At 34.1% G+C, this 27,490-nt stretch overlaps 2 protein-coding genes across 3 annotated transcripts in view; one reads left to right on the top strand and one right to left on the bottom strand.

The window, feature by feature from the left end:
• Window positions 1–3,022: 3,022 nt before the first annotated feature.
• Window positions 3,023–12,326, bottom strand: LOC149903186 (uncharacterized). Of its 2 annotated transcripts, none has more exons than XM_090108988.1 (10): window positions 12,110–12,326; window positions 8,278–8,449; window positions 7,736–7,812; window positions 6,906–7,027; window positions 5,820–6,048; window positions 4,609–4,724; window positions 4,190–4,293; window positions 3,769–3,861; window positions 3,558–3,674; window positions 3,023–3,258 (listed from the first exon to the last, which is right to left on the bottom strand). In XM_090108988.1, the coding sequence occupies exons 1-10, from the start codon at window positions 12,248–12,250 to the stop codon at window positions 3,182–3,184; spliced, it is 1,248 nt and encodes a 415-aa protein (XP_089965114.1). In that variant the 5' UTR covers window positions 12,251–12,326; the 3' UTR covers window positions 3,023–3,181. The 2 variants fall into 2 exon arrangements, with proteins under 2 accessions (XP_089965114.1, XP_089965115.1); XM_090108989.1 differs by lacking the exon at window positions 12,110–12,326 and adding an exon at window positions 9,436–9,820.
• A 531-nt stretch (window positions 12,327–12,857) lies between these two features.
• LOC149903184 (uncharacterized) overlaps window positions 12,858–27,490 on the top strand; it is a 64,663-nt gene continuing 50,030 nt past the window's right edge. Inside the window, exons 1-15 of the mRNA XM_090108992.1 lie at window positions 12,858–13,010; window positions 13,345–13,471; window positions 14,144–14,250; window positions 16,617–16,761; window positions 17,143–17,244; window positions 18,672–18,777; window positions 19,022–19,145; window positions 19,866–19,982; window positions 20,524–20,676; window positions 21,035–21,124; window positions 21,582–21,669; window positions 22,069–22,165; window positions 23,202–23,294; window positions 24,155–24,260; window positions 24,810–25,241. Coding sequence (XP_089965118.1) covers window positions 12,948–13,010; window positions 13,345–13,471; window positions 14,144–14,250; window positions 16,617–16,761; window positions 17,143–17,244; window positions 18,672–18,777; window positions 19,022–19,145; window positions 19,866–19,982; window positions 20,524–20,676; window positions 21,035–21,124; window positions 21,582–21,669; window positions 22,069–22,165; window positions 23,202–23,294; window positions 24,155–24,260; window positions 24,810–25,241 — 1,950 coding nt within the window. The 5' untranslated portion in view covers window positions 12,858–12,947. The remainder of the gene's footprint in view (window positions 13,011–13,344; window positions 13,472–14,143; window positions 14,251–16,616; window positions 16,762–17,142; window positions 17,245–18,671; window positions 18,778–19,021; window positions 19,146–19,865; window positions 19,983–20,523; window positions 20,677–21,034; window positions 21,125–21,581; window positions 21,670–22,068; window positions 22,166–23,201; window positions 23,295–24,154; window positions 24,261–24,809; window positions 25,242–27,490) is intronic.

Below are 27,490 nucleotides of genomic sequence, written 5' to 3'. Positions count from 1 at the left end.
GTGGCAATTGACTCAAATCACTAGACTTTATGTCTATAAAACCTTTTTTCAAACCTTTTTTCATGTATATCACTAAGCAAGATAGTAATAATAAGTTATATGTTATAATATGAACCATAATATTGCATTGTATTATTGAACGTGTATTCATATTACAGGTAAATTAAATCGATCTTTAATCGTTTTAGGTACAGTCTCACAGCCTACAAAATATTTGACTTTATCTCCACATTCCTTAATATTTTTCGTTTGCAAATCACAACATTCAACAAAACGACAATTTCATTTAAGTTAGAATTTTTTTTTAATTCAAAACCAGTTTTTAAAATTTCCCGCTTTTCTATCATACTGTGTGTAGCTGCCCTTACATTAAATTCGGTACAGTGAATGTCAAAAGTGAATAGTAAATTTTAAACTTTCTAAAACTAGTCTAAAATACCTAAAATATTAAGTTGTCCTTACTTTTCACACTATTAAGTGCGTGAAAAGTGTAATTAAGTACACAGCCTAGCAAATCATCTTGTAGGTACATTTACGATAGATCTTCGCAAATGTGCGAAATTGATGTTACCAAAAAAATATAAAAAAAGCTTCATTATTAAGTCACCATAATATCATGTTAATAAATTATACTCTGAATATCTAAAAGTAATGCTATTTAACTCCTTTCTTACGCAGCTCTACGACATTCACGCTCCAGCACGCCCGGTGAAGCTAAAACACTTGCCTGCACCTTGGCTCACTGAGGAAATTAAATCGCAACTGAATTTAAAAAACCAAGCCAAATCTCAATTAAAATCGTGTCCTTCTGATGAGGCGAGGGAGAGGTATGTAAGACTGAGGAATCGTTGCAATGCTGTGTGCCGGGATGCACAGCGCCGCCATATTCATTCATCCATTGAAAATGGTGATCCATGTTTTGTGTGGAAATTTCTTAAAACGATTGGAGTAGGCAAACAACCTAAAGTGTCATCTACGAACCTGAATATCGACCAGTTAAATGCACACTTTTCCACTCCTCCTGTCCTATTTGACAGTGTCGATAAACAGGCTACCCTTAATTTCCTTTCATCCTTACCTTATTCTCCTGTAAACCCTTTTAACATCTCACCTTTCACCGAATGCGATGTTAAGAAGAACATATTATCCATATCTTCTAAAGCTGTCGGTTGTGACAATATTAGCCGTGCTATGATCGTTCCTATCCTTGACATCATCCTTCCTACAATCACCAACATCCTTAACCACTCTATTTCATCCAGCACATTCCCTGAAGTTTGGAAAGACGCCAATGTTATCCCACTTCCAAAGAAATCGAATGCTAGCTCACTGTCTGATTACCGTCCTATATCCATTCTCCCTTTCCTCTCCAAAGTTCTCGAAAAACTTATCCATCACCAATTAAGTATTTTCCTAAACTCCAACTCCATACTCAATCCTCTACAATCCGGTTTCCGCCCCGGGCATAGTACGGCTACTGCTTTAGTAAAAATAACTGATGACATTCGGTTAGGTATGGATAATAAGCAGCTCACGATACTAACATTACTAGATTTTAGTAATGCATTTAATTGTATTGACTATGACGTACTTTTGAGTGTGCTGCGTTCTATTAACATATCTGCGTCGGTGTTAGAGTGGTTTCGTAGCTTTTTGCATGGTCGCCGGCAGAGGATAAAGCTAGACGAGTCTATCTCATCTTGGAGTTATCTGACTGCAGGTGTACCACAAGGCGGTGTCCTCTCTCCTCTTCTTTTCTCACTTTTCATTAACTCCATTACGAGCAACATTTCATCCCGGTACCACATGTATGCTGATGATCTCCAGATTTACACACATTCTCCTTTGTCGGATTTGCCTGCAGCCATTCACTCAACTAATACTGATCTCGATTTTATCGTTAGGTGGAGCAAGCTGTATGGCCTTAAAATTAATCCCCACAAAACGCAAACTATTATTATTGGAAGTCCGCAGTTTATGTCTAAAATTGTATGGGATAATTTACCATCTGTTTACGTTGACGACACTAAAATCCCTTTCAGTCAGTCTGTTAAAAACCTAGGTGTCCATATAGATTCTACACTTTCCTGGCATGAGCACATGAAACATGTTAGTAAAAAGTTATTTGCGGCATACCACTCCCTTAAGCGATTACGAAACTTTCTTCCGATTCCGACCAAAATTTTGTTAGCGCAATCACTCCTTCTTCCCATCCTCGACTACGCTGATGTCAGTTTCTGTGACCTAACTGGAATCCAGCTTGACAAGCTTGAGCGATTTCAGAACTTGTGCATCCGTTTTATCTTTGGATTGCGCAAGTTTGACCACGTCTCCGCTTATCGTCACAGGCTGAAATGGCTGCCTATCAGATATCGCCGGGATGCTCATGTGCTGCATCTACTGTTTGGAATTTTATTCGATCCCAGAACCCCGCCCTATTTAAAAAATAATTTTGAATACGCTCGTAATCATGGGTTGAATTTGAGATCGAACGATACTTGCCTCCTTAATGTACCTATACATAAAACAAAATTTGTTAACACCTCATTCACTGTCAAAGCTATTAGACTATGGAATCAATTACCAATAGCCATACGCAAAGCTAGATCCATTGATGTTTTCAAAAACATGCTCTTTGATTACCACATGTCCTTAATTAAGTGATGACTTTATATATTCTTTCTCTTATCTGTATTTATTTATTTTATTATATATTATATATATTATTTTCTTTATTGTTGTAAATTATGTATTATTTATATTCCTACTTTCTTAGTATTACTATATTATTATTATATATATTGCTTTGGTATGCACCACCTACTTGTATTCTTTCTTTGTTACTGTTTTCCTTGGTTGGGTTACCTGGAAGAGATGGCTCTGTAGCCATAAGGTCGCCTATTGTGCAATTTGATGTATATTTTACTTATTGTTATTTCATTATTTTGGTGTGTACAATAAAGCTTTCATTCATTCATTCATTCATTCATTCATTCATTCATTCATTCATTCATTCATATCTATCCAGCCACATTGCATGCTATACACAATTAAATACACCGTATCTAAAATGTTAAGGCGGTTATAGTGCATTTGACAAGCAAACGTCAAAATATATTGTTAAATGTCATGATGAGACTATATTTGTGAGAGCATCGCGTCAACAGATGGCGCTGGATTATTATGTTTGCTCTGTGCCGTTTTTACGATGCGGTCGGCGCGTTCTCGATTTGCCGTCGGCTGATGTTGATGTGCTTACTGAAATATGGAAAATACTTATTAATACACATTTATCTAGCTTATTTAAGTTGTATCGCGTTGTAGATCCCTTATTATTAACGTTGTATCGTGTTATTACACGCTAATTTTAAAGCGAAGGCTTTTTACCTATATGAGAAAGCATGATTTTTTTAGATAGCTTTTTCGATTTGAATTCGGTAGTTAACTACATATATGAATTATGTTAGAAAAAATATAATTATTAGTGAGATTTGTTTAGTCATGTTTATACGATTGCTTAGTATGGGTTAGTTAATTACAAAGCCCATTGTTCTCACCGTTTCCGTGCGGTATTATTTTAGTGACCACAATTTTTAATTCAGGATATGTGGGCACGGTACTACCGTTCGCTTTCTCTATATTATCTCTATTTATCGGTTCTAATCGTGCGTAATCTGAAATTGGATATATTATGAACAAAATATAAACAAAATAAACAAAAATTGCGGGTTCAAATCCCTCATCGCAAATAAAATAAAAAACAATCACCTGATGATTCTTCAGGACTCTTCCCATTGTGTGTTTCCCCGTTGATTGTATGCGATTTTTTTACTCTTTCCGGATGCCCTCTTACTCGCATATCTGAAATTAATTCAGTTACAAATTAATTCAGAATAGCCTTCTATTCAATTATGTGTGACACAAATGGTATTAATGCAAAATGTTTGTAAGTTTATTTGTTTCTTTTTTTTCACAAGAGTGAAATTACCTACTTTTTACCACGCCAAAATATATCGTTCCAATGTCAAGTCCATTAAACTTCGTATTTGATTTACTCAAAATTGTACAAATTCCGATAGCCCATTTACAAAGGAAGGCTACAAGCTACATATCATCACGCCAACAGGAGTGGAGCTACGCGGGTGAAACCGAGAGGCGAGGCTAGTTAATTTTATTTAAATGCACTTACGATTAGCATACACGGTAGAGCGTATCTGCTGTCCAACTGCCGATAGTTCGGGCAGCGTGTTCGGTCGTCTATGGTTCCTGCCTCGAGATCCCATGCTGTATTCTCTGGAAGGATAATGTATTTCAATTAATATTTTTATATAAATAATAACGAGAAACTTTTACTGTTGCATTATAATAAGTACTTGAATGATATGTGTAGTATGTAAAGTTTCACTAGTCTCTAACTCTCTAGCTATTTTTATATCATTTTCAATTTGTGCATCCAAGTTAATAGCTTATTATATTATGTAGGTAACTAGGTCTATATCAAAATTTAATGATAAGGTTAACAAATAAGAGTTTCCTCACTCATAATTGCTTTTGGCTAATAAATACAAAACCCTTTGGTTTTGGCTAATAAATACAAAAGCTACTCACTCTCTAAGTGGTTCCCTCCAAAAGTCTGTTGTGTGCATGTGTGGATATTGGAAGTTTTGGAAGCCAAACGCATCCATACCGCTCGCTCGTATTAACGAATTTTTCATACACTGCAACTGTTTTATCACATACGATATTATAATGTCAAACATCCGCTTGATGGTATTTGTAAATAGCTTTATTCTGGCATTAGTTATCATTATTCAGAGACAGTATTAAATCTGATGATAAATAAAGGACATTTAAGTGCAATAAGTTGTTATGGTTTCTGTTGCGAAAATTGGGCTGATTTAATTTATAAATATTAGGTACATCCACAGAGTCAATTGATCGAAATTTAAAGTTAAAAACTTCTCAATATATTAATTTACCTTTACATTCCTTGAGATACAGTAAAAATTACTAAATATTTATTACATATATTTCCCTTTAAATCTAATCTAAAAATATTCAAAACGATTCCAAACAACTAGGTACCACATAAATAAAATTCTATTTCATTTACTAATACGGATACATAACAATAATTAACATTAACCTAACAAACACCTTGATTACTGAATGCACTAAAAAGATAAGGTGATACAGTTACAGTACAAGGGGCTACATAGAAACGAAAATAAGGTATAAAACTACAGATAAAGACTAAGTACTAACAAAAAATAAATAAAAAACGACGGCGCGGAAACGGAACAGTCAAACTAAAGAAAACAATTTAGGCCACTCGCACGTTAGGTATAGGTATTATAAAATGCACCGATCACGAACGTTAAGTCCCGTCCGCGCCGGTTGTATGCGTCTCAACGCAATACATGGCTGCACGCGGATTCACTCGTTTCACAGCTGTACATAAATACTTTTATGTATGATTTAATATCGATAGTTATAGCCTGTATTATGTAAGTACTGACGTTTAACCCAGTTTTGTACTTTTACAAATTTAGTAAGTATGTGTTCAAATTTGCCTTGTTTAAATTTAATTAGGTAGCTATATCGATTACAAATATGACCATTACCTCATCTCATTCATTCAAAACTCAATAATTATGAAAATTATTTATATCGTTATTACACTTGAACATCATCCAATTCAATTTTAACTATCAAAACACTCATCATTTCCTTGAACACCATCAAATTACATCAATCTTATATTATACAACATTTTATATAGCCTCCGCGCGCAGCCGCATTATACAATAGTGACGTACGTGCGCGTGTTGTGCGGCCGCGCCGTCGAACAGTAGGTTGGTGACGCCCGCGCCCCCGAGTACCTCTCTGCGCTGCCGCTCCGCGTCGCCGCGCAGCCGCCGCACGAGCCGCTCCGCCTCCGCGAGCCGCGCGCGCAGCTCCGCGCGGCTCTCGTCCGCGCCGCCCGCCCCGCTACCGCCCGCCCCGCTAGTACCGCTAACGCCGCGCTGCTCCAGCGAGCGGAGCTTGCTGTGGAACACCAGATACATACGTATTGGATGGAATATTACAACCACCGGCTTGAAAGAATAGCATAAAGATCACACACAATTTAAATATTTATTTTCTCATTACAAATGAACAATCAACACATATATTATCAGTCTATATGTCTTAACACTAACATTCGTGAAAGACTGGTGCCCGCGAAAAGTTAACAATCACATCTATAATATAAACAATGAACGTAAACATGAAATTAAAAAAAAGAATTAATCGTAATTAAAGTTAAATGAAAAATTAAAATCGAAAAATTAAGTACAGATTAGATTCATAAAAACAAGCCGCGAACGTAGTACCGCGCTGCTTGAGCGAGCGGAACTTGCTATCGAACAAATGACGAATCTTTGGTTTGGAATTTAAATTTAAAATAATATAATAATAAAAGTCACATAAAATCGAATGATGGACATAAAGATGCAGCATAATGCTTGGAAAGATAATAAATACCAAATTAATCGAAATAAAGATTCACGTAGTTCATACTTAGAGAAACATGATAACACAAGATTGACGCAGGTCCTGTATCTGTAATGCGATAGCACTTCTTCATACAATATAATATCATTTACTTATTCATTTCAGAGATTTTAAAAACTATATTTACAATATCTCTGAGATGATATTACACTCTAAATAGTAAGTATATCGACGAGCAGACATCATAATTAAATTAAATATTGTGCACTAACTATTAAGCTTGCTGCAATTACAAGCAATATTGAAATCGCCATCTGATGAAAAACTAGAGAGCTAATAATTTTAAGATTATTAAAACAATATATACCACATAATACCACAACAAGGAGATAAACTATAAAACTTACAGTTCCTGCGCATCGACAAGCTGCTGCAACTGTATCGCTTTTCGCTCGAACGTGTTCGCTTCGCTTCGCGCCGCCGCCGCTTCTGTTTCGAGTCTCTCCACCTCGCGCCGTAATACGGTCATCTATAAGTTTTATTGAAAACATAAGTAAATATCATACCTATTACTTTTTAAAGAAAACGGAAAAATGTTGTGTGGTTTTATGAAACCACGCTAAAAGTGAAACTGTTCGAACGGTTCCGAACACTGCTTTGTGTAGCGCATGTCGCGTGACGCGATACACGCGACATGCGCTACACAGACCAAAAAGTCTGAGACGATGTAATAAAAGTTTCACTTTAAAAATACTCTCGTACGTTTTAATAAAAAATATATACTATATGTATACAACAGAAATCACTTAATGTTCGCTTAATTAATTGTTATTTATTTCATATTAATTATTATCCTATTCTGAATTATGAAAGAAATAACATAAACACTATTCAATTATTTATTAAAAGCTTCGACAGAATCACTTCTTTTTACGACTGTACATGTTATTATCAGCTGATCGATTTGACAGATAGACATTTTTTTTATCGAATTAATTATTAGAAATTGGAAATACATATAAACAAAGGATATTTCTCCACGTTCATAAATTTAAAAGCAACTTTAATATTGAATGCAATAAATAATAATTTAACTTTATTGAAAAATTAAAATTATAATTCAAATCTCGATTACTACCTACCAATATAAACCATTCAACATTAAAGAGTGCACCGATTAAGCGTCAATGGCAAAGCCGCCATAAAAGACGAGGAAGTAATCAAAAAGAATTCGCACCTGATTTTCATTGTCGTCACCTCCGGTCGCGCTGGGTTTGGATGGCTCTTTGTTGAATATCAGTTGGAATTGTAAGTCTGGAAAGTGATAATAATTGTAAATTTAGCAATGACCAACGCACGATTATTTGCACGATAATTTCTATTTTTAAATTTTAAAATAATAACGTAAATCATAGCATTTAGATTAATTTTCTGTTCTTTTCCATATGCTATTCATTCATTCATTACATATAAAACAAATTACATATTATTAATAATAGTACCAGTATATCTTTGGTTTATTACGATGTACCTAGTTAGTGGAAATGCTTAGATTAATAAAAACATTAGAAAAAGAAAAGAAAATGAAATCTTTAATTATTTAAGTATTAAAATACATTCGATACAGTTTAAATATGCTAAGTACGACTCAATATTTGCACGGGATTGATATTTAACACCTATTATTTTTTTAAATCTATTTGAACAATCAGACATAAAACTTTAAACACGTTTATTTCCTTTATACTGCTAAAGTGACATTACAAACAAAACGATAACCTCTATTCCTCTCCCTCAGCGACTCGATCTCCGCGTGCAGCCCGCTCAGCATCTGCCGGTGCTGCTCCTGGAGGAAGCGCACGCTGTGCTCGAGGTGCGCGATCCGAGCGGTCGCATCCCCGCTGCCGATGTAGAACCCGCTGCTTGACGGCTCTGGTGGGGACTTCTTTATCTGGAATGGGTTGGTTATAGTATTGTATTCTGTGGTAGACCTATTTTATTCGTATATTGGTGCATTCTTTTTTGGGTACAAATTGCTTTGTTCATACGGTAAATATTGTGATTTCTAGCATACTTTTCATGTACGCCGAGATGCATACAATACACAAAAAATTTTTTAACATTAATACGACAGAGTTTATTTGCAATTATGATAAAAATGCAAAATATCGTCTAGATTCATTAATGTAGGTAATGAAAGATTGTAATATAATAAGAAGGTAAAATTATAATGATAGCCGAAGAATTATTTATTGTTATTGTTTGAACATTCACACCGTAATTAGTTGAGATTTAATTGCCAAGAAGCTATAAAACGCAACACAAGGAACTCCCAGTTTAGACTGCATTAACTATGTATTTGCTAACTCTATCGCAATCTCTGACTCACGATTGTCCTTTGTTTTGATATGACCTATACCAGTTTAATCCGTAGTACTAGAGAGATTCTATTGTTTATTTCTTATTACTTATTTATTGTTGTTGGTTATAAATATAATTTAATTGCCCGTTTAAATTAAATTCTATTATAATAATACCTAGCTACAGAATTATATTTAAAAATGATTATTAAAAACAATGATGCTGTATATTCTATTGTGTTATTATTTTTAAGACTATAAAAATGTAATTTAAATATGCTGTAAAAAACTTACGCATCTAGCTACTTATCTATATATTACGTTTTATATTAATTTAATAATAATTGTAAGCATTTTTTATTTATTTTCTTGTAGTTACGCTTGTTTGAAAACAAAAAATTAAATCCTTAAAAAATAAATAAAATTAAGTAATCACATTTTATTATCAAGATTTAAAATGTAGCGAAAAATAAATATAAATACGTAAACGAAACCTTAAAAATTATATTTGAAGGTTTGCGTGCAAACGTTATCAGCGCACAAAGCTCCTTTGTTAGAAAATCGCATATGACTTTACCTGAAGGGAGGCGAACGGTCCAGGCACTAGTACCTTCGAAGCCATAACTGCACTTTACGCGCTTGCACCGGCTATACGAGCAACACACGCGCGTCCACGGCGAGAATGATCAGACATTTGCGAGCAAAATAAACGACGGCCTTGTCTACGCGTAATAATTAAAAATATCCACAAAAACACAAATAAATTGACTTCTCGTCAACCAGTGTATAATTGAGGTAGTGTCGGTCTTCGACCTTCGGCCCTGAACTTGCGATTGGAATTGACTGGATTGCACTTTGTGTTTCTGACGGGGTTTTTCTGAGTGTAAGGGTGTTATGGGGTTTTTGGTACGGAGCTGCCGGTGGTCTGGCAGGTGCAGGGCGCGGTGCGGGGGCGGGGGCGAGGGGAGGCAGCGTATCGATCGCGCCGCCGCACGTAGGTCCCACGTAATGCTGACTCACGGGATTGTCACTTTGTGGCGCATTGCCAACAGCACTGATCGCGTCAACTAGGTAATTGCTTAATTTCAAAGGCACTTATTAATACGATTTTCTCTTCCGAGACTGTGTGGCGTCATTGTTTGCCAATTTTTTTTTTCTTGTAGAATGATATGGATGGGTATTGGCAGCGCCACTGAAGGATCTGATAGTCAGTTGGATTTTACAGCTATATAAACCATATAAACATTAATCTATGTATCAAGTTGATAACAATAGAATAAAATTGTTATAACGTTTTTCCTAGGTTTTTTCCAGGGTAAACTTATAGTTATAAATTCCAGTGTTAGAATGAACTTACCTATACGAATTATTTTTATGACGGAATATACCTATTATGTCTCTTTAAATATTGTCAATAGTAGTCAGTAGCGCCACAAGGTTTGACCAAAACCCGTAACTTGTAAGCAAGACGGATAAACAGTCAATAGGCTACGTTGCATTATTAAATTATCATTATGTTATTTTTCCAATGCCATATCAAATAGATAAGATACTTCATACTTCCTTGATATCTTTAAGCTGACTTTCACTACCCTTATAAGATGCATGTCAAAGCATTGCTTTAAATTATACATACCTTCTTTTAGTTAGTATAAAATATAATAAAAGTAAACATGCTAACAATTGAGTTTACTGTAAATTTTGAATATAGTAAGACAGTATTAAAAATAAATAATTCATGAAATGTTTTAAACGCGATGGTTTTCAAACAATGCACTATTTCCAGGCACGCTCGATAGCATAGATAGAATCTAAGTAAAGTAGGCCAAACATTGTTTGTATACCTACACACTAATTACAGGCCACACGACTGTCGCTGATGGCCCTTAAAAATAAAACATGCATTGATGTAAAGCTCGGAAAAAATGCCACAATTAAATTCTATACAATTTATCCAGCCAACGTAATTATGAGGTTTACCACGATGAAGTTACACGTGTTATTAAGCTGTATTAAATTACATTTCATTCAGGCACACTACGGTCTTTAATGTTAATACCGTGTGTGTATAATAATAATTACATTTTATAAAATACTAGCTGCGCTCCGCGGTTTCACCTGCGTGGCTCCGCTCCTGTTGGTCTTAGCGTGATGATATATTATGGCTTCCTCGATGAATGGGCATATGGGAAACACCGAAATAATTTTTCAAATCGGACCTGTAGTTCCTGAGATAGCGCATTCAAACAAACTCTTCAGCTTTATAATATTAAGTATAGATAGAAAAGCGCATATGAATTTACAAGACTGGGTTTTATTTTGTTAAGCAAATAAATAGGTGATATAAGTATATAGTGTTTATACTCAAAAGATCCAATACCCATAAACTTCTATAAGGAACAGTCTAAAATAAAACCAAATAACTTCCCGAAGCAGCATCTTGCCAACTATGGCGCCACGGTGGATCATCATAAGTTATCACTTTATTCCGGGATAAACTTGAGCAGAGTGCTATTTATGATCTTAAAATATTTACTTGTGTTATATAAGGATGCCAAGATTTTATATTTAAAAGAGTTTAAGCATTAAACTTAAAGGATTTAATCATATTAAAATAATAATCCACACAACACAACATATTATTTTCTTATAGGAATTATATTACATGCATGTTTTGCGTGGTGCTTTTCGCGAATAGAATAATAAAAAATATGCTGTCAAGATTTGGTAAATAACCAAATAATAGTCGTCTGAATATAAGTCCATTGTTATTTTTTGAAGTGAAACTTGATCGCGTCATGGCAATACCGTAGGTACGTCATGGAGTAAGGTGACGATTTTGGTATCTTTGAATCTTGTCAAAGAAGTTTCACTTCTGACACGTGTGCTCGGCACACAGACACATACGCTCTTTTTTTGTTAATCATATATTCATCAACTATCTTCTCACCAGTCAACCGTGATACATAATGTTTGAACAATCGGAATGTAGGATGGGAATGGATTACAAAGCGGCTATAAATATTACTCAATTCACGAAAACTTGCATTTCCTATGAACACTAAACACTTTCTAGGATCCTCATATTTAATACAACTTGTTTTAATGTACTTGTAATTAATTTTATACGTACCTATTTACTTTGTGGAAAACATTATATTATTATTTAAACTCTATATTTCTCTACTCTATATTTCTCTTTTGAACTTCATATTTCCCTCACTATTTGTCACAAATATAAAAGTAGGTACCTTGCTTTCATCATACTCTTCAGCAGTGTCATTAGTGATGGTCAAAATCGCTGTTCGGCTCCATTGTGGGAAATGTCTCGATAACGGCAAGTGTGGCAGCGATGGCGCTCCCATGCCTGGCACCGGCTGACTGCATAACATCGTGCTGCAAGTGACCTTCACATTTCAATAAAACTTTTTAAAAGTTTACTCAGTCGCACCCTTATCAGTTGTATCGTTTATACCTAATGCTTTTTTGGTACAATATTTGCTCGGATTATGTTTCTTTTGGCGTAAATTTAAAGATTATAACATATTGAATTTTTTTTTTAGACTAGGTACTTAAGTGCTTAAGTAATTTCTCCTCAATTATGATCAATTTGTAGGTAGATATATAAGATAAATTTGAATAACCTGTTTTTGTTTGTAACATCAACGTTGATTGTTGATTTAATGGTTGCTTAGCAACGCAACGTTTAGTATCAGCCGCTTCCTAAGGCCGCTTCAATCTAAATTCTTTAACAACAATGGAAAAACTCAATTAATTTATTAATTGTGTGCGATCAATGTGTAACGATGCATAACTAAATGCGTAGTGCATAAAATAAGTAGTGAAGTATTGAAAATATTTTTTTAAAAGCATTAATTATTTATCATTTAATAATAATCTTGCGTGTCTGTATTTATAAAATATTTTTAAACGTTTCTTTTCAACATTTTTTTTATTAAAAAATAATGTGTCAAATTCAAATTGTGTTTTGTTTGAGATTTTAATTAATTTATAAAATAGTGACTTTTCGTCAGGCTGGAATTTTTTCCTGGATAATATAATTTTTATATTATTTACGCTTTCAAATAAATGGAGACGTGCATTAGAGGATTTTCTTTTATGCCCGAAAAAATTGAAACTTCAAATTTACAGGTAACGCGGCTAACGCCGTTAATTGTTATTGTTTTAAAAATTTGAAAATTAAGCTAATTAACACTTTTATAGCGCGAGCGCGTTACGCTTTCTTCTCCTTGATACCTATAAGGAAATTATTATATGACTTAAAATGGTGGACATGTGGTGGCCATGCCATTTCAAAAATCAAAATGTTAAATTTTCATTCATACATAGAGTGCTAACAGACCAACATATTGTAAAAATTCAATAACTAATACCATTATTGGTTTCACTACATTTTGTTGGTTACAGTTATTATAGTTAACTATATTTAATCTATTTAATTTAATTATTTTCCAATCATTTTCAGTATGTAGATAGTGAAGCTTTGGAACATACCTGGAAGCTGAGTAGGCGGGAAAGAGCAAAACAACAGGAACAGAAAATTTGGGAGGAATTTGTCAATGAACAAGATGTGGTTACTAAGATTTGTAAAGGTATAATTATTATACATCTCACTTTCTTTCAGAGTAAATCTTAGCTAGGTAGCTCTTGTAGGCAAATATCCTATGTTATAAGTACCTACTTATAGAGTACCTACAAATATAGAGATGCATTCAAAAATGATCATTCTTATATAGATATGGAATATTCAAACCTAGAACTTTGGATAAATAAAACAATATTTAATCAATTATTTATTTGTAACGCTTAATGCAAAGAGAGATAATGCTTTAAATAAAATAAATTGAAAGGAAATCAATTTATTTACACTTGAAACTAGATTGATACATATTCTTAAGACTGTCTTAAATACATAAGAGAATTAGTGTTGATAATAGGTATCGGAAAGCATTATTATTACTAAATATATTGTTTATATTGTTTTTCATACGGTACATAATTTTTGACTGACCGGTTGGCTTGGTTGGTAGTGGCCCTGCCTTTCAAGCCAGAGGTTGTCGGTTCGATTCACACCCGGGGCAAATATTTGTGTGATGAACATAGATGTTTGCTCTGTGTCTGGGTGTTAATTATCTGTATAAGTATTTATTTAAAATTATATATGTATGTTTATCAGCCATTTCCATAACACAAGCGAAAGCTTAGTATGGGATCAGATCGTGCCCTGTGTGAAAATTGTCCTGAAATATTTATTTATTTTTCAGATGATCCTTACCAATTTATTGATCAGCTCTCCGAGGAGAAAATAAAGGAGCTCCTCGAGATTGAACTGCAAAAGATGAGGAAAGAAAAGGAAGAGGAAGTTGTTGAGGTATTATTAAAAAAATTCTCACTAAATTATCTTATACAAGTTTCTTTCCTTATTTCTTACTTGCTTGTGATTGAAAGTACATACATAGATACATATAAGTTCACATAACAAGATATTCATCATCGAGTCTTTGATAATATGCTCATTCTCCATTCTCTTCCTGACAAAAGCATATTTATTATTATACAAGCAGTCCGCCCCGGCTTCGCCCGTGGTACATGTTTATGTTTTCTGTCCATATGAACCATCCTCGTACTTCAAAGAATATTATAAAAAAATAATTATCGAAATTGGTCCACCCGTTCACGAAGCCGAAGCCGGGTCGGACCGCTAGTATATCTATACTAATATTATAAAGAGGAAAGGTTTGTAATATGTATGTATGTATGGTTTTCACGCATAAACTACTGGACCGATTTTGATGAAATTTGGCACAGATAATCTTTAGACCCTGAGAAAGAACATAGGCTACCTTTTATTGCGAAATATGTACCACGGGCGAAGCCGGGGCGTACCGCTAGTCATAAATAAAATGATTCAATCCCAATAATATTAATTTTTATATTCTAAACTAGCGGTCCGCCCCGGCTTCGCCCGTGGTACATGTTTACGTTTTCTCTACATGGGTATAACCGCGAAAAATTGTACATGAATTATTTTTTCAATGTTCCCATTTTATTTCTCATATGGCATCAAAGTTTTTGACAATAAGTGTTTTGTTAGATATGTAATTAAAGGTATGCTTGTATTCTTTTAGATTATTTCATAAAACTCAATCTATCTCTTGCAGAAATATTTTATTTTATATTTTTTTTACTGGCTCCACTTTTATGTCCATATAAAAAATACGTGTCCACCTAACACCCTTGTGACAAAAACTGATAACCACTACGAAATGGTATGACTGACTCGCTTTTTTATGAAAAAATTAAGTTATTCGATTCTTATTCAACATGTACATAAAAATCTTTTAATGCACAAGGCCTTAATCGATTTTTTATTATTATTTTAAAAACTGTCCACTTTTTTTATACGTGTGTAACGTCACGTATGTAACGTCTCTAACTGCCATACTATAAGTATTATCAGAATCCTTCTCTAATTGTCTTGAGTGGCAACACTATCTGGCATGCTGGCAACATTTAAAAAACAAAAGCAGCCATTTTTTCTTTGAGAGAAATGGTGTTTTGTGTTAATGTGAGATTTGTCGCTCGAAAAAAGTGTATTTAAAGTTTTCGATTGCGAGGTAAGTATATATATTCTGTCTTATTATTATAAATCTTTAAGTAGGTTTACTATAAAACTAAATAATCAGACTACTTCGTGGTTCTTAGCATTCACAATCGAGTAGTAATTTTAATTTAAGGCTATGTCGCCCGCATTTTTTGTCATGATTGTAACGATGTGTAACGAAATGTGTTACGTTACAGTCATGACATATTGTTAGGCTTAGAACACATAGGTCTATTAAAAAATTGCGCGACAAAAGGACGATAATATTTTCAAATCTAAACGGCTGAACGGATTTTGATGTGCAAGATATCATTGGATTGGTCTTTATCTATAGTTTTCCATTAGCTTAATATGTTTTACAAAAATTAAAAAACTGACACTGCAAATTCATAACACGCAGTCGGAGGCTGTATAAGATATTGTATAGAATGGGTAGAGGCCAGTAATATTTTGTAGCCGTGTAGCCTCCGACTGCGTGTTATGAATTTGCAGTGTCAGTCGGGTTTTTTAAATTTTTTTTTATTAATTATTTTTTCAAATGAGAAAATCAAATTACAGATGGCGTTGACGAATGCCAAAAGGCAAAAAAAATATCGAGAGAAGTTACAAGTTCAAAATCCCGATAAATATAAAGAACTACAAACGAAAAATTCAGAAAGGAATAAAAAGAGGAAAAAATATCATATTTTTTCAATACAATTTTGATTTATACATCTTTTTGTTTTAATTCATTATTTTATGATATGAATTTGTTTTACCTACCTACATCTCCATTTTTTCCTGTCGTGTGAGTGTAAGACACCGTGTCGACGTAAATTTTTTAATGCTAGGAAGAAAAGATAACTGTTATAATATTATGTACTAAGCTTTATAATGGTCATGTAAGTAACATTCAATCATGTATGTAACGTTTGTTATGATGTCATGAATGTAACGGTACAATTTTTCGCGGTCATACCCACATAAGAACCATCCTCGTACTTCAAGGAATATAATAAAAAAAGAATTATCGAAATCGGTTCAGCCGTTCTCGAGTTATGCGCTTACCAACACATTTTGCGATTCATTTTTATATATAAGAAGATTACATATATGTAACTCATAAAAGTTATAAAACCATAAATAACTTCCAGGTTCAAGAGTTAATAGTTCTAACTGAAGATAAGCAAGAAAACGAAGCGAGTGATAACCATCATGTGGTCTTTGTAGAGGAGAAACAGAGGGAAGACGGTGAAATGTTTCGCATCTTTGATGACCAGAAGGAAGATGATGTTTCAGGTGATATGATTATGTATTGCTATAACATGTTTTAAACCAAGTTTAAATAGGAAAATATTTTATTTTTAATTTATATTCTTGTAAAACAAATTCTTGTTGTTTTTTTTCGACTTATTAGACATAGGTAATGCAGATTACTAAACATTTCTTTGTTTAACTATTCTATAAGCGTTTTAAAACTCAAAAAAAAGTAATTCCCTTAATCCCAGTTGCGTTGTATAAAATATTCATTCAAATTAACACCTTAATTCGTAGCAATAAAGTTCACATTTAAAAACTCTGCCTAACAACCATAGGCAGAGTTCTACTTCGGGCATTTTTTCAGCATCATTATGATTCTACTGGTTTATTGTATTTATACTTTATAATAACTTATTTCAGGGCCCGAAGATGAACTTCTGAATGACTCTCTAAGCCCCCCATGTACTGTGCGAGAGAGACAGTCGCCGGTGTCGCGGCAACTCAGCCCGGATAAACTTTCTAGTTAGTATCCATACTAATATTATAAATGCGAAAGTAACTCTGTCTGTCTGTCTGTTACTCAATCACGCCTAAAGTACCGAATCAATTTGCATGAAATTTGGTATGGAGATATTTTGATACCCGAGAAAGGACATAGGCTACTTTTTATTGCGAAATATGTACCACGGGCGAAGCCGGGGCGGACTGCTAGTTGTGTATAATTTATCATTAGCATAAGAAAATAGGAACTAGGTAGCGATCTTGATATGATTTGTAATTTCTATAATATAATATGAAATATTATGTAGTTATTCATAGTAATTCATTAATTTGAAAGTTCGATTGTTTGTTACGCTTTTACAGTGCAACTGCTGTACCAATTTTGACATGCAGATTGAAAGAAGCATAGAAAAGTCTAACATGTGTAAATTTATTTCATAAACCAATGAAAATAAACCAGACACAATGTATAAGAACACAATTAAATCTGCGAAAATTTTATTTGTCTACGCATTATATCTCGTTATAAATGATTAGATTTGATTTCAAATAACACTTGAATATGTTACCCTAATTTATATTACGATTTGTTTAATACTCTTAGAGCGTATACGCACTATGCGGGTAGCCGCATTGCGGGTAGCCGTCCGGCTGACCGCAATCACAATTATGTACGTAATATTCATTTCTATGCGCACTGCGATGCGGCTACCGCAGACCGCACAGTGCGCATAGAAATGAATATTACGTACATAATTGTGATTGCGGTCAGCCGGACGGCTACCCGCAATGCGGCTACCCGCATAGTGCGTATACGCTCTTAAGGGGGGTTAGGCGGTCAGCGAAAATTCAGCTATTCGGGCCTGAGGTAAGCGGTGAGGGGGTCCGCGTTTAGTATGGAATCAACGTGCTCGAAACTGAAAATCGTAAGCGCCATTCGCATTTTTATCAAAAAGTGAATGAAAATATTTAGTATTTTCTAAATCTAAAACAGTCACGAAATCGAGAAGGTAAATACCTATGTATTTGTGATTTTATACGAATTATTATCGTAAAATACAGTTGTAATGAGAATTTATATGATATTTTAGAGGTAACTTCAGGATTTTTTTTTATCGAGCAAAATTTTTCCAATCGTGTTTTGGAAACAGTCATCCCATCACACATACGTTCTGTAATACATATTAGAAATTTCAGTGCGAAAAAACTTCAATATTTTCAATTATAGCTCATAGAAAACAGTCCATTTTTCCGTTTTCACCTACTAAGGGCCCTCAATATTAACTTAACAATTTTCTTAATAGCGATGTCTGGAAGAAATCGCTATTTAGCGATAAGACCGCCGTTTATTATATTGTATCCTACGCTAAGTCTCAATTTGTAATTTATCTTGAGCAATAAAGCATAAATAAATAAAAATAAAATAAATAAATAAAATAAATTTTCAGGCTCAAAATCATCTGAAAACGTGACGAACATGATCGAGAGCAGCATCTACTGCGCCAAAGTGCGCGACCTCAGGATGAAGATACAAGCAGAGTTAGAGGAGATCATGTGTGTATATAGCTTCTTTTCTTGTTTGTTTGTTTGAACACGCCTATCTCAGGAACGACTGGTCTGCTTTGAATTTGTTCAGTGCTAATTCATTTATGAGGGAATGCTATAATATTATGTCACATATGAAGTGGCACATCTAGTATTTAAAGAAAGAAATAGAAATATATTTATTTGTTAAAAACAAGGAACAAAAGTTTTTTTTTAATTTCCCATAATTCATCAAAATTTTTACAATTACTAGAACGGCATTAGAACAGCAAGACATAGTGAACCTTGACCCGGCGGATGTGCCGAAAATGATGAAACGCTCCGTCGAATTCGCGTCGCGGTTCAACAGGATACACATGTATCAGTTGCATAGACAGGTGATTTAAAATATAATTTGTATGTAAAATGAAGGGATTATTGATTAATATATTTTGGTTTAAATTTATAAAACTTTGTTTTAGGTTTTAGTTAATTTACGTCGAAATAATTTTTTTTTGTTTCAATTAATGTTTCATATTATAATGACTATCTTATGACCTGTGAATCACAATTATTTGAATTAGACAATTTATAATATGCCGCTCCAACATTTTTTAACGACCTTTTAATAGTCAGTCCAATTTTAAGTCAAATTTGTTATATGTTTATGAAAATGTCCTATAAACAAATTCTTCTAAATAAGCCCGGCATTTTTGCACGACAGAAAAATCATTGTATTGAATTGGAAGAAATTGTTCGAAGCAATAAGCCGCCCTTTGCATCAAATGTCGTGCTTTTATGTATAATTTGTATTTTCTGTTTTTGTATGCAATAAAGATTATAAAATAAATAAAATGGCTAAATAATTGGATCTATTCATTTCAGAATTTGATATTTTTGGTCATAAGATATTCAAATGCTTCCCATTGACCACCGTAAGCCCCGATCGGGGCGCGACACAATAGATTTTCTATTGTGTCTGTGATTCCGAGGACTGATGGATTAATATAAATTTATAAAGAATAGAAAAAAATCGATCACGGATTCGAGTCCCGCCTCGTGATCGAATTTTTTCTATTCTTTATAAATATTATTATATTATTCATTTATGTGTGTAGATACAAGACATAAAGCGTGTGACGTCACAAGCGTTACCGTTCGCTCGCCGCACGCACTTCCAAGCGCAGATGGTGCGTGCCGTTTCGTTGCATCATAATGCATTGCATTCTATACAGGTGTGTATTGTGAGGATTTTTTTAGTTTTATAGCATTTGTATGTATGGTGAATGCTTGACAATTTAGAAATTATTGAAAAATTGAAGGAAAAAAATAACGAAAAGGGAATCGAACCCACAATTTTCATATTTAGACGTACTGTCCGCATACTAATGTTGCTTCTAAATTTTTTAAGTAATGAGTATTCATTTTGACGTGACAACGTCTTAAATTAGGTTGCGACTGGGAGTCACTTATGAAAAAGTGTAACGCTCGGTAACGTTACGATGAGTCACCGAACGAGAGAGAGGCCCGCCGAATGCCTTGCGTCTCTCTCCCACTCAACTATGATCGAGAAAAAGACGTTGTCACGTAAAATCTTCGCCCGTAAAACCGACTTTACAGGCAACCATTTTTTTTTATCCATAGTCCTCATTGGCAAACGGGTTTTTTTTTTACTTTTTTCTGTGATTTATTTATATACTTACCACTGTTTTATTTTTCTAACCGGTGCTTGTAGTATATCATAAACATTTTATCTCTCTTTTCTTTCTTCCCTAGGTATTCGCAAAATCGTTTCCCCAAACGCGTTGCATACGCGACAGTGGCGCCATGTTACGCGCTCTGACGCAACTGTTGCGTGACGCGTGTGACGCGTGCAAGGAGCTGACGGTGCCTGATGGTCTGGCCGCCGCTAAGGGATTGTTTTATGATGTTAGTATTTGATTTTTATTGAGTAAGTATGTATTTTTTTGTGAATTGACATTTTTTTTATTTATCACGGATTGTGAGTGTGTAGTCGTTTTTCAATATGAAGAAATGCATGCAAACATCAATCAATCACAATTTATAAAAGCATTAATTTATTTTTATTTTGAATTCTTTTTTTATTTAATTATAATGAGTAAAATATTCAACACGACATACCTAAAATTAATACCAACCTCATTTTCTTCCTACTAATTGATGGTCATCGACATATCACATCGGATATAAATAAATAGATTTCAATTTTTAATAGAATAATGAAGTTTTTACGGAATATACTTTTATTATAACAATTCATTTTCAGGCCCTACCAAATGTATGCGACAAGTTGACCAGCGTTCTTGAAGAATACACAACTAAATTATCCGATTATTTAAACAGCACTGAAAATACTGTAAGTATTTACTTTTATCAACTCACGATTACATTATTTAAAATTAATCTTTCGAGTGTAAAAACATTAATTATAAACACATTTTGAAAATATTCATGCATGAAAGTACACGTGCACAAACAAACACACGTACATTTTTGAAGTGAAACTTCTTTAGGCGCGTTGAAAGTACAATTTCAAGGTCGGATCATGGCAGCACCGTCACGTCATGGAGTGAGGCGATGATTTTGGTATCTTTGAATCTTGCCAAAGAAGTTTCACTTTTGACACGTGCGCTTGGCACATAGGCTCTTTTTTATATCTTCGTCATGGAGTACGGTGATGATTTTGGTATCTTTGAATCTTGCCGAAAAAGTTTCACTTCTGACACGTGCGCTCGGCACACACGTTTTTTTATATATTTCATCTTTAAAGATGAAATAAAAAAAAACTAATATATCTATTAATATATTTTCAGAGTGCGTCATGTTCTCGGCGGTCGACGCGTCGGTCGCGGCGTTTGAAACGCTCGCTTGCGACGTGGTCTAAATCTGGCACAAAATCGTGTAAGCACAACTTTAAATACAATTAGGATCTGTGGTTTTGCCCGTATTGGAATATGTATAAAGTAGAATTTCATCTATCCATGATGTCTCTGTATAATATGCTTTATGTTTTTTTGCAATATTGGCTGTCTAAAAGCCTTTTTTGAGATTCATGTTAGCAACCAAACGTTTATTTTTGAGCTGTTGCTATTTTGACTTGCGTTTGCTTTTGGGTGTAATTTTACTGATAAATATATGTAATGTGTTTTTATTTCCCAGAAAACATGCTATACAAAGATGTTACAGTTCAGTTTTTCAGCATGTTTAGCCGCCATCGCATGCATATTTATCACAACTATAATAAAAAAAGTGATTTCACATTATTTTTAATTTGTCATTTTTTTATATATTTTGAAATAGTCGGCGACACAGAAGGGCAGCTGTCGATGTATTCCCTGGACACCATGAGAGCTAACTCCAACGCTAAATCTAGTGTCTCTAAGGATAACCAATCTGGGTATTTTATTATATTTTAATCGTATTTTAACACCTTCATCATCATTTATTGTCTATCCCTACTTAATATTATAAATGCGAAAGTAACTCTGTCTGTCTGTCTGTTACGCTTTCCCGCTTAAACCTCTCAACCGATTTTGATGAAATTTGGCACAGACAATCTTTAGACTCTGAGAAAGAACATAGGTTACCTTTTATTGCGAAATATGTACCACGGGCGAAGCCGGGGCGGACCGCTAGTATGTTATAAAAACGATAAAAAATAAATAAAAGAGTGATTATCCTCAACTATTGAAGTAATTAAATGAATTCATTATTGTTATTACTATCAGTGCCTTTATCTGTTTGTAAGTTTAAACTATTATTTACCACGCTAGCCGGGTTTGTGGCTTCGTTTCATCCTATTTCTATGAACTGAGTCTAATAAAAAAATAATTTGGAAAATCCAAAAGTGCACGCCTCATAATTTTTTTTTAATAAATATTTATTAATTATTATTTTTGTTTATTTAATAACAATTAAACCACATCGAATCAGACCCTGAAAAATGAAAGGGTTCTATTCCTGAGCATACTCAAGCGTAAGAGAAAAAAAAAGACTCGATTAGTAAAGTATTTCGGTCGCTATCGTGTTAACAAGAAAAAGGATCCGCACATACAGACACACGGACGTCCAAGACAGAACTTTTTTAAACTGTTTTTTAACTAGTTTAAATAACAAAAATGACATCAAAAATATCATGAACGTTAAAAATAGTGTTTTTTCTTAATATGTGTGTGTATGTATTATCTTACAAGTGCAATGTATGATACATAAAGACATTTTAAGTTTGAAAAATCAGATGTTTTGCGCGAAGTGACAGTAGTACCCACCTCAACGCTTCGCTTATGAGGCGTGCAATATAATTATCTCTTGAAAGCAAAATTCAAATGATAATTGAACATAATATATCTACCAAATGGATTCTTATGTGTGGTTTATGTTTCATCGTTATCATAATATGTCTTGTTCGCTCATATTAAGTCAAGCCGTTTCAGTGGTACATCGAAGAATCGCGCCAACATGAGCGCTCGTACTAAAGCGTCTACGGAAAAGAGTGTCCATGTTTCTAAACGCAAGCGAAGCCCGAGGTAAACATATTATTTATATTCTAAATATACACATAACCTTAAAATGATTTATATTATTATTAATCTGTGTATTTTACAACTAGCTGCGCTTCGCGGTTTCACCCGCGTGGCTCCGCTCCTGTTGGTCTTAGCTTGATGATATAATATATCAGGCTATATTATAGCCTATAGCATCTTTCGATAAATGGGCTATCTAATACTAAAAGAATTTTTCAAATCGGACCAGTAGTTCCTGAGATTAGCGCGTTCAAACAAACAAACAAACTTTTCAGCTTTATAATATTAGTATAGATTTGACTGTTTGAATGAAATATGTCTGTGATAAACAGCTTAACTGATTTTCGTAATAGTTTTTGATACGAAGTCATATTATTTTAAGTGTCACCATTTAATTTGAGTTTTTCTAACATTGTATATTGAATACAGTTATAGACAGTGGGATGAATGTAAAATTATATAATACTAGCTGATCCACGCAACTTCGTCTGATCTTAAAAAAATATATTCATTCATTTCAAAAATATATTCATCATCAATACAGGTAATCAATACATTACAATTTTGGGACTGGAACGCCTTGCCCGCGCCTGTCTTTCCAGAAACCTATAATCCGGATCTATTCAGGGTAAAAGTGAATAGGCCCTTTCTAGGCAGGCATACCCATTCATAGACTGCATCACTACTTACCATCAGGTAGGATGCAGTCAAATGCCTGGCTATCTTTAATGAAAAAAAAAATACCATCATTAGTTCCTGAGATTAGCGCGTTCAAACAAACAAATTTTTCAACTCAATAATCTTACAAAGGATTTTGGGCAAATAATATATAATTAATTATCATTATTATGTATTATAAATAGGTCCCGTCGACCGCTAATGCGAGATCCTCAAGCCGGTCAGGGTCGACCTAAACGTAAGACGGGGAAAGATCTTGATGTACCAACACTGGTTGAAACTGTTGCTACCGTAAGTATTTGCTATGTGTAAAGCTAAAAATTTGTTAGTTACTTCTCTTTACATTTTTAATTAATAAGTACAGATGATCACCACTGATGATTGTTATCAACATCTGCACATTTGCTATCAATAAAATTTGCTTGATAAAAAAAGACGGGTTGCACTCCGGGAGTGCCGGCAGAAGTGAAAACTTGATTATTAATGTTGAGCATGTTTGATATCCATCCGTCTTACGCTTTTTCGATCAGGTCACGTGTCCTGACGCGAGTTTAAGATTTATACCCATTACAGAAAAAGTGCTCAACGCCGCTACAGAAGTTTTCACTTCAAAAATGCTTTTAAAAAGCGTTGCTATTTAACTCATGACGAGGCAATTGTTAAATCTCCATGTTCATGTGTTTCAATTATACTGTTGAGTTTAATTATTGCGACAAAAAGCTATTGTTCCCTATTACTTCATGGTTTATTTCTATATAGAAATAGTAGAAAGCTATTTTAAAATTACTATACATTTATGGATATAAAAAGATTTTCTGAAAAACTAATTTCTTCTTACAGTGCACATCAAGCCACATCAGTCGCGAAGCTAGTCCGGGACCAAGTCTGACGATCAAAGACCTAATTCAGAAGAAAAGCAAAGAAAATTCACCCAGATCACCTCGAAAGGAACCAAAACGGCTCAGAAAGGAGGCAAAATCGCCTAGAAGACTAGAAAAGTCTCCAAAAAGATACTCAAAGTCACCCACAAAAGATACTAAGAATGATTTATTACCAGAAGTAGAAAAGATTGAGCACATCATGGCCAAATCGCCAAGAAATGATGGCTCTTTTAAGGAAATTACGCCCCGGAAAGAGACTCCTAGAGTGGAAATTAGAAAAGAGCCAGTAAAAGATAAAATATTGACGCCAAGAGTAGAAAAGGTAGAAAGGGAAAAGGAAAAGGAAATGTCGCCAAGAAGGGAGGAGAGGAGGAGCGAAAGGGATAAGAAGGTAAGTCTTTAGATAATATAAGTTCATAAGTCGTTGAATTTTCGGGAAATTTAAAGGATAATTTAATTACCTGAATGATTAAAAAGGAATTTGATTTAGGGCCGATTTTTCAATATTTGGATAAAACTTATCCGTCCAATAAAGTATTACACGATAATATTAAAACGTCACGTAAACTGTCAAATACGGGCAATTATAATACGTTTTTAAAATGGTAGTTTTATACATTTAGACTACAAGCCCGCATAGGACAAAAATATGGGTCAAATGAACCACCAGGGGACATATCTAGAACGATAGCAGAGCAAAAAATAATAAGATTCATCACTATGCCGTCACTTGTAAGCTGTCCAACTGAGTGCAGATGAGAATTGAAAAGTACAGGTAGACTCGGTAAATTTTGGTCATATATTTTTGTACGGCATTCTTAACCATCGATAGATCCATTAAAAATAATAAGAAACCGCTCAGTGCCGTACAAAAATGGTGGTCCACCAAGTCGGAATTTTTATTTAATTTCCGAGAGTTACCGGGGGTAAATTTGGTCATTTGACCATGTACGGCATCTGTGTCATACTATTGCTATACTGCTTTTAATCCATTATTCCGCAACGCCGTACAAAAATCATGGGGACAAGGGGAAAAAATCGAGAGATGCAATCCCCTCTCTTTCCCCACTCCAGGGGGTCATTTGACTAAGTACGGCTTCGGTTCCAAAACATTATCTAGCACTCAAAAGTACTATTAAAAGCAATGCCGTCAAAAAATAATTGTTCTTTTAAATGTATACCAATAATCATCTTAATTTCATCGAATTCTTGATATAAAGAGCTGTAAGGTCATTTGACCCTGTACGGGAACTTTTTTTTTAACATGATATTGTAAAATTCAATTGTTGTATAGTATTGCCGTTCAAAAGAAACCGTTCTAAAAAAAGTTATAGAGAAATGCAAAACCAGAAATTTTGTTAAAGTTTAAACATCGTAGATTAATGAAATATAATAGTTTTCTACTCTTTATCCGTTGTTTTAAATAGTATTAACATAGATAAATTAGGAAAAAACGATGCCGTACATTTTTGTGCAGACCACATCTTTTAGGCTGATGAAAGCGACGAAAACTACAATTTTAAGAGTGCTTTATGGCCATTTGATTTACAGTACGGCATTAACATATTTTTACCCAACTACGGCAAAGCAAAAGGAGGGTTATGGTTGTTTACAGGTCATGTATGTATGTTCATCTATTCCCTCGTAACTTCTAAACTACTTATCAGAATTCGACAAATGACATATCATTAGAGGCGTCTGAATTGTTCACTGGATAACCAACGACCAGCTAGCTAAAGGCTATATGGGGTTTCACAAAATCTAATGTGGCGCCCTCTAGCGGACAAAACATACAGAGTAAAAAAATAAAGTTAAGATAAATATGCAGTGTTTGGTATCATTTGAAAGCGCTTTACTTGTACATTTTGAATATGTATATATTACTAGCATTTGCTTGTGACTTTACCTGTATTCATGGACTGATTGCATATAATTCACATCTTTTCGTTCATAGCTTTTTTATTAGTTCATCAATTTAACGGAGTCCATTCCACCTGACTCCGACTTTCCAAGGTGATAATTAACCACCTCGAGCTTCTTAATATTAATGTATATTTATATTTTATTATAAAAATATAAAGCAAATATTTCGTTATATGGATTTTTTTCTTTTTCAGATTTTTCCCCTTTGAACCAACGAAAATGTACGGCACATGAAAAAATATTATCTATGCATAAAATACTTTAAAAATAAATTTATTTCGTGTTGTGTCAAATGACCCCCTGGAGTGGGGAAAGAGAGGGGATTACAACTCTCGATTTTTTCCCCTTGTCCCCATGATTTTTGTACGGCGTTGCGGAATAATGGATTAAAAGCAGTATAGCAATAGTATGACACAGATGCCGTACATGGTCAAATGACCAAATTTACCCCCGGTAACTCTCGGAAATTAAATAAAAATTCCGACTTGGTGGACCACCATTTTTATACGGCACTGAGCGGTTTCTTATTATTTTTAATGGATCTATCGATGGTTAAGAATGCCGTACAAAAATATATGACCAAAATTTACCGAGTCTACCTGTACTTTTCAATTCTCATCTGCACTCAGTTGGACAGCTTACAAGTGACGGCATAGTGATGAATCTTATTATTTTTTGCTCTGCTATCGTTCTAGATATGTCCCATGGTGGTTCATT

The sequence above is a fragment of the Colias eurytheme genome, chromosome 13, assembly GCF_061535395.1.
Source record: "Colias eurytheme isolate Ceu_HAF_F1 chromosome 13, ilColEury1 Martin Lab GWU primary, whole genome shotgun sequence".
NCBI classification, from domain to species: Eukaryota; Metazoa; Arthropoda; class Insecta; order Lepidoptera; family Pieridae; genus Colias; species Colias eurytheme.
Note: the sequence above shows the minus strand (reverse complement) of the source record. Positions and strands in the feature narration are given on the sequence as shown.

What these genes read in the sequence shown, in the direction of transcription:
- LOC149903186 (XM_090108988.1), bottom strand. Translation starts at nt 12,250, where the DNA reads ATGTTATGCAGTCAGCCGGTGCCAGGCATGGGAGCGCCATCGCTGCCA. An exon ending in GTGACGACAATGAAAATCAG is followed by an intron (nt 7,028 to 7,735) that starts GTGCGAATTCTT and finishes TAAAACTTATAG; the next exon opens with ATGACCGTATTACGGCGCGA. An exon ending in TGGAGGGAACCACTTAGAGA is followed by an intron (nt 4,294 to 4,608) that starts GTGAGTAGCTTT and finishes TTATCCTTCCAG; the next exon opens with AGAATACAGCATGGGATCTC.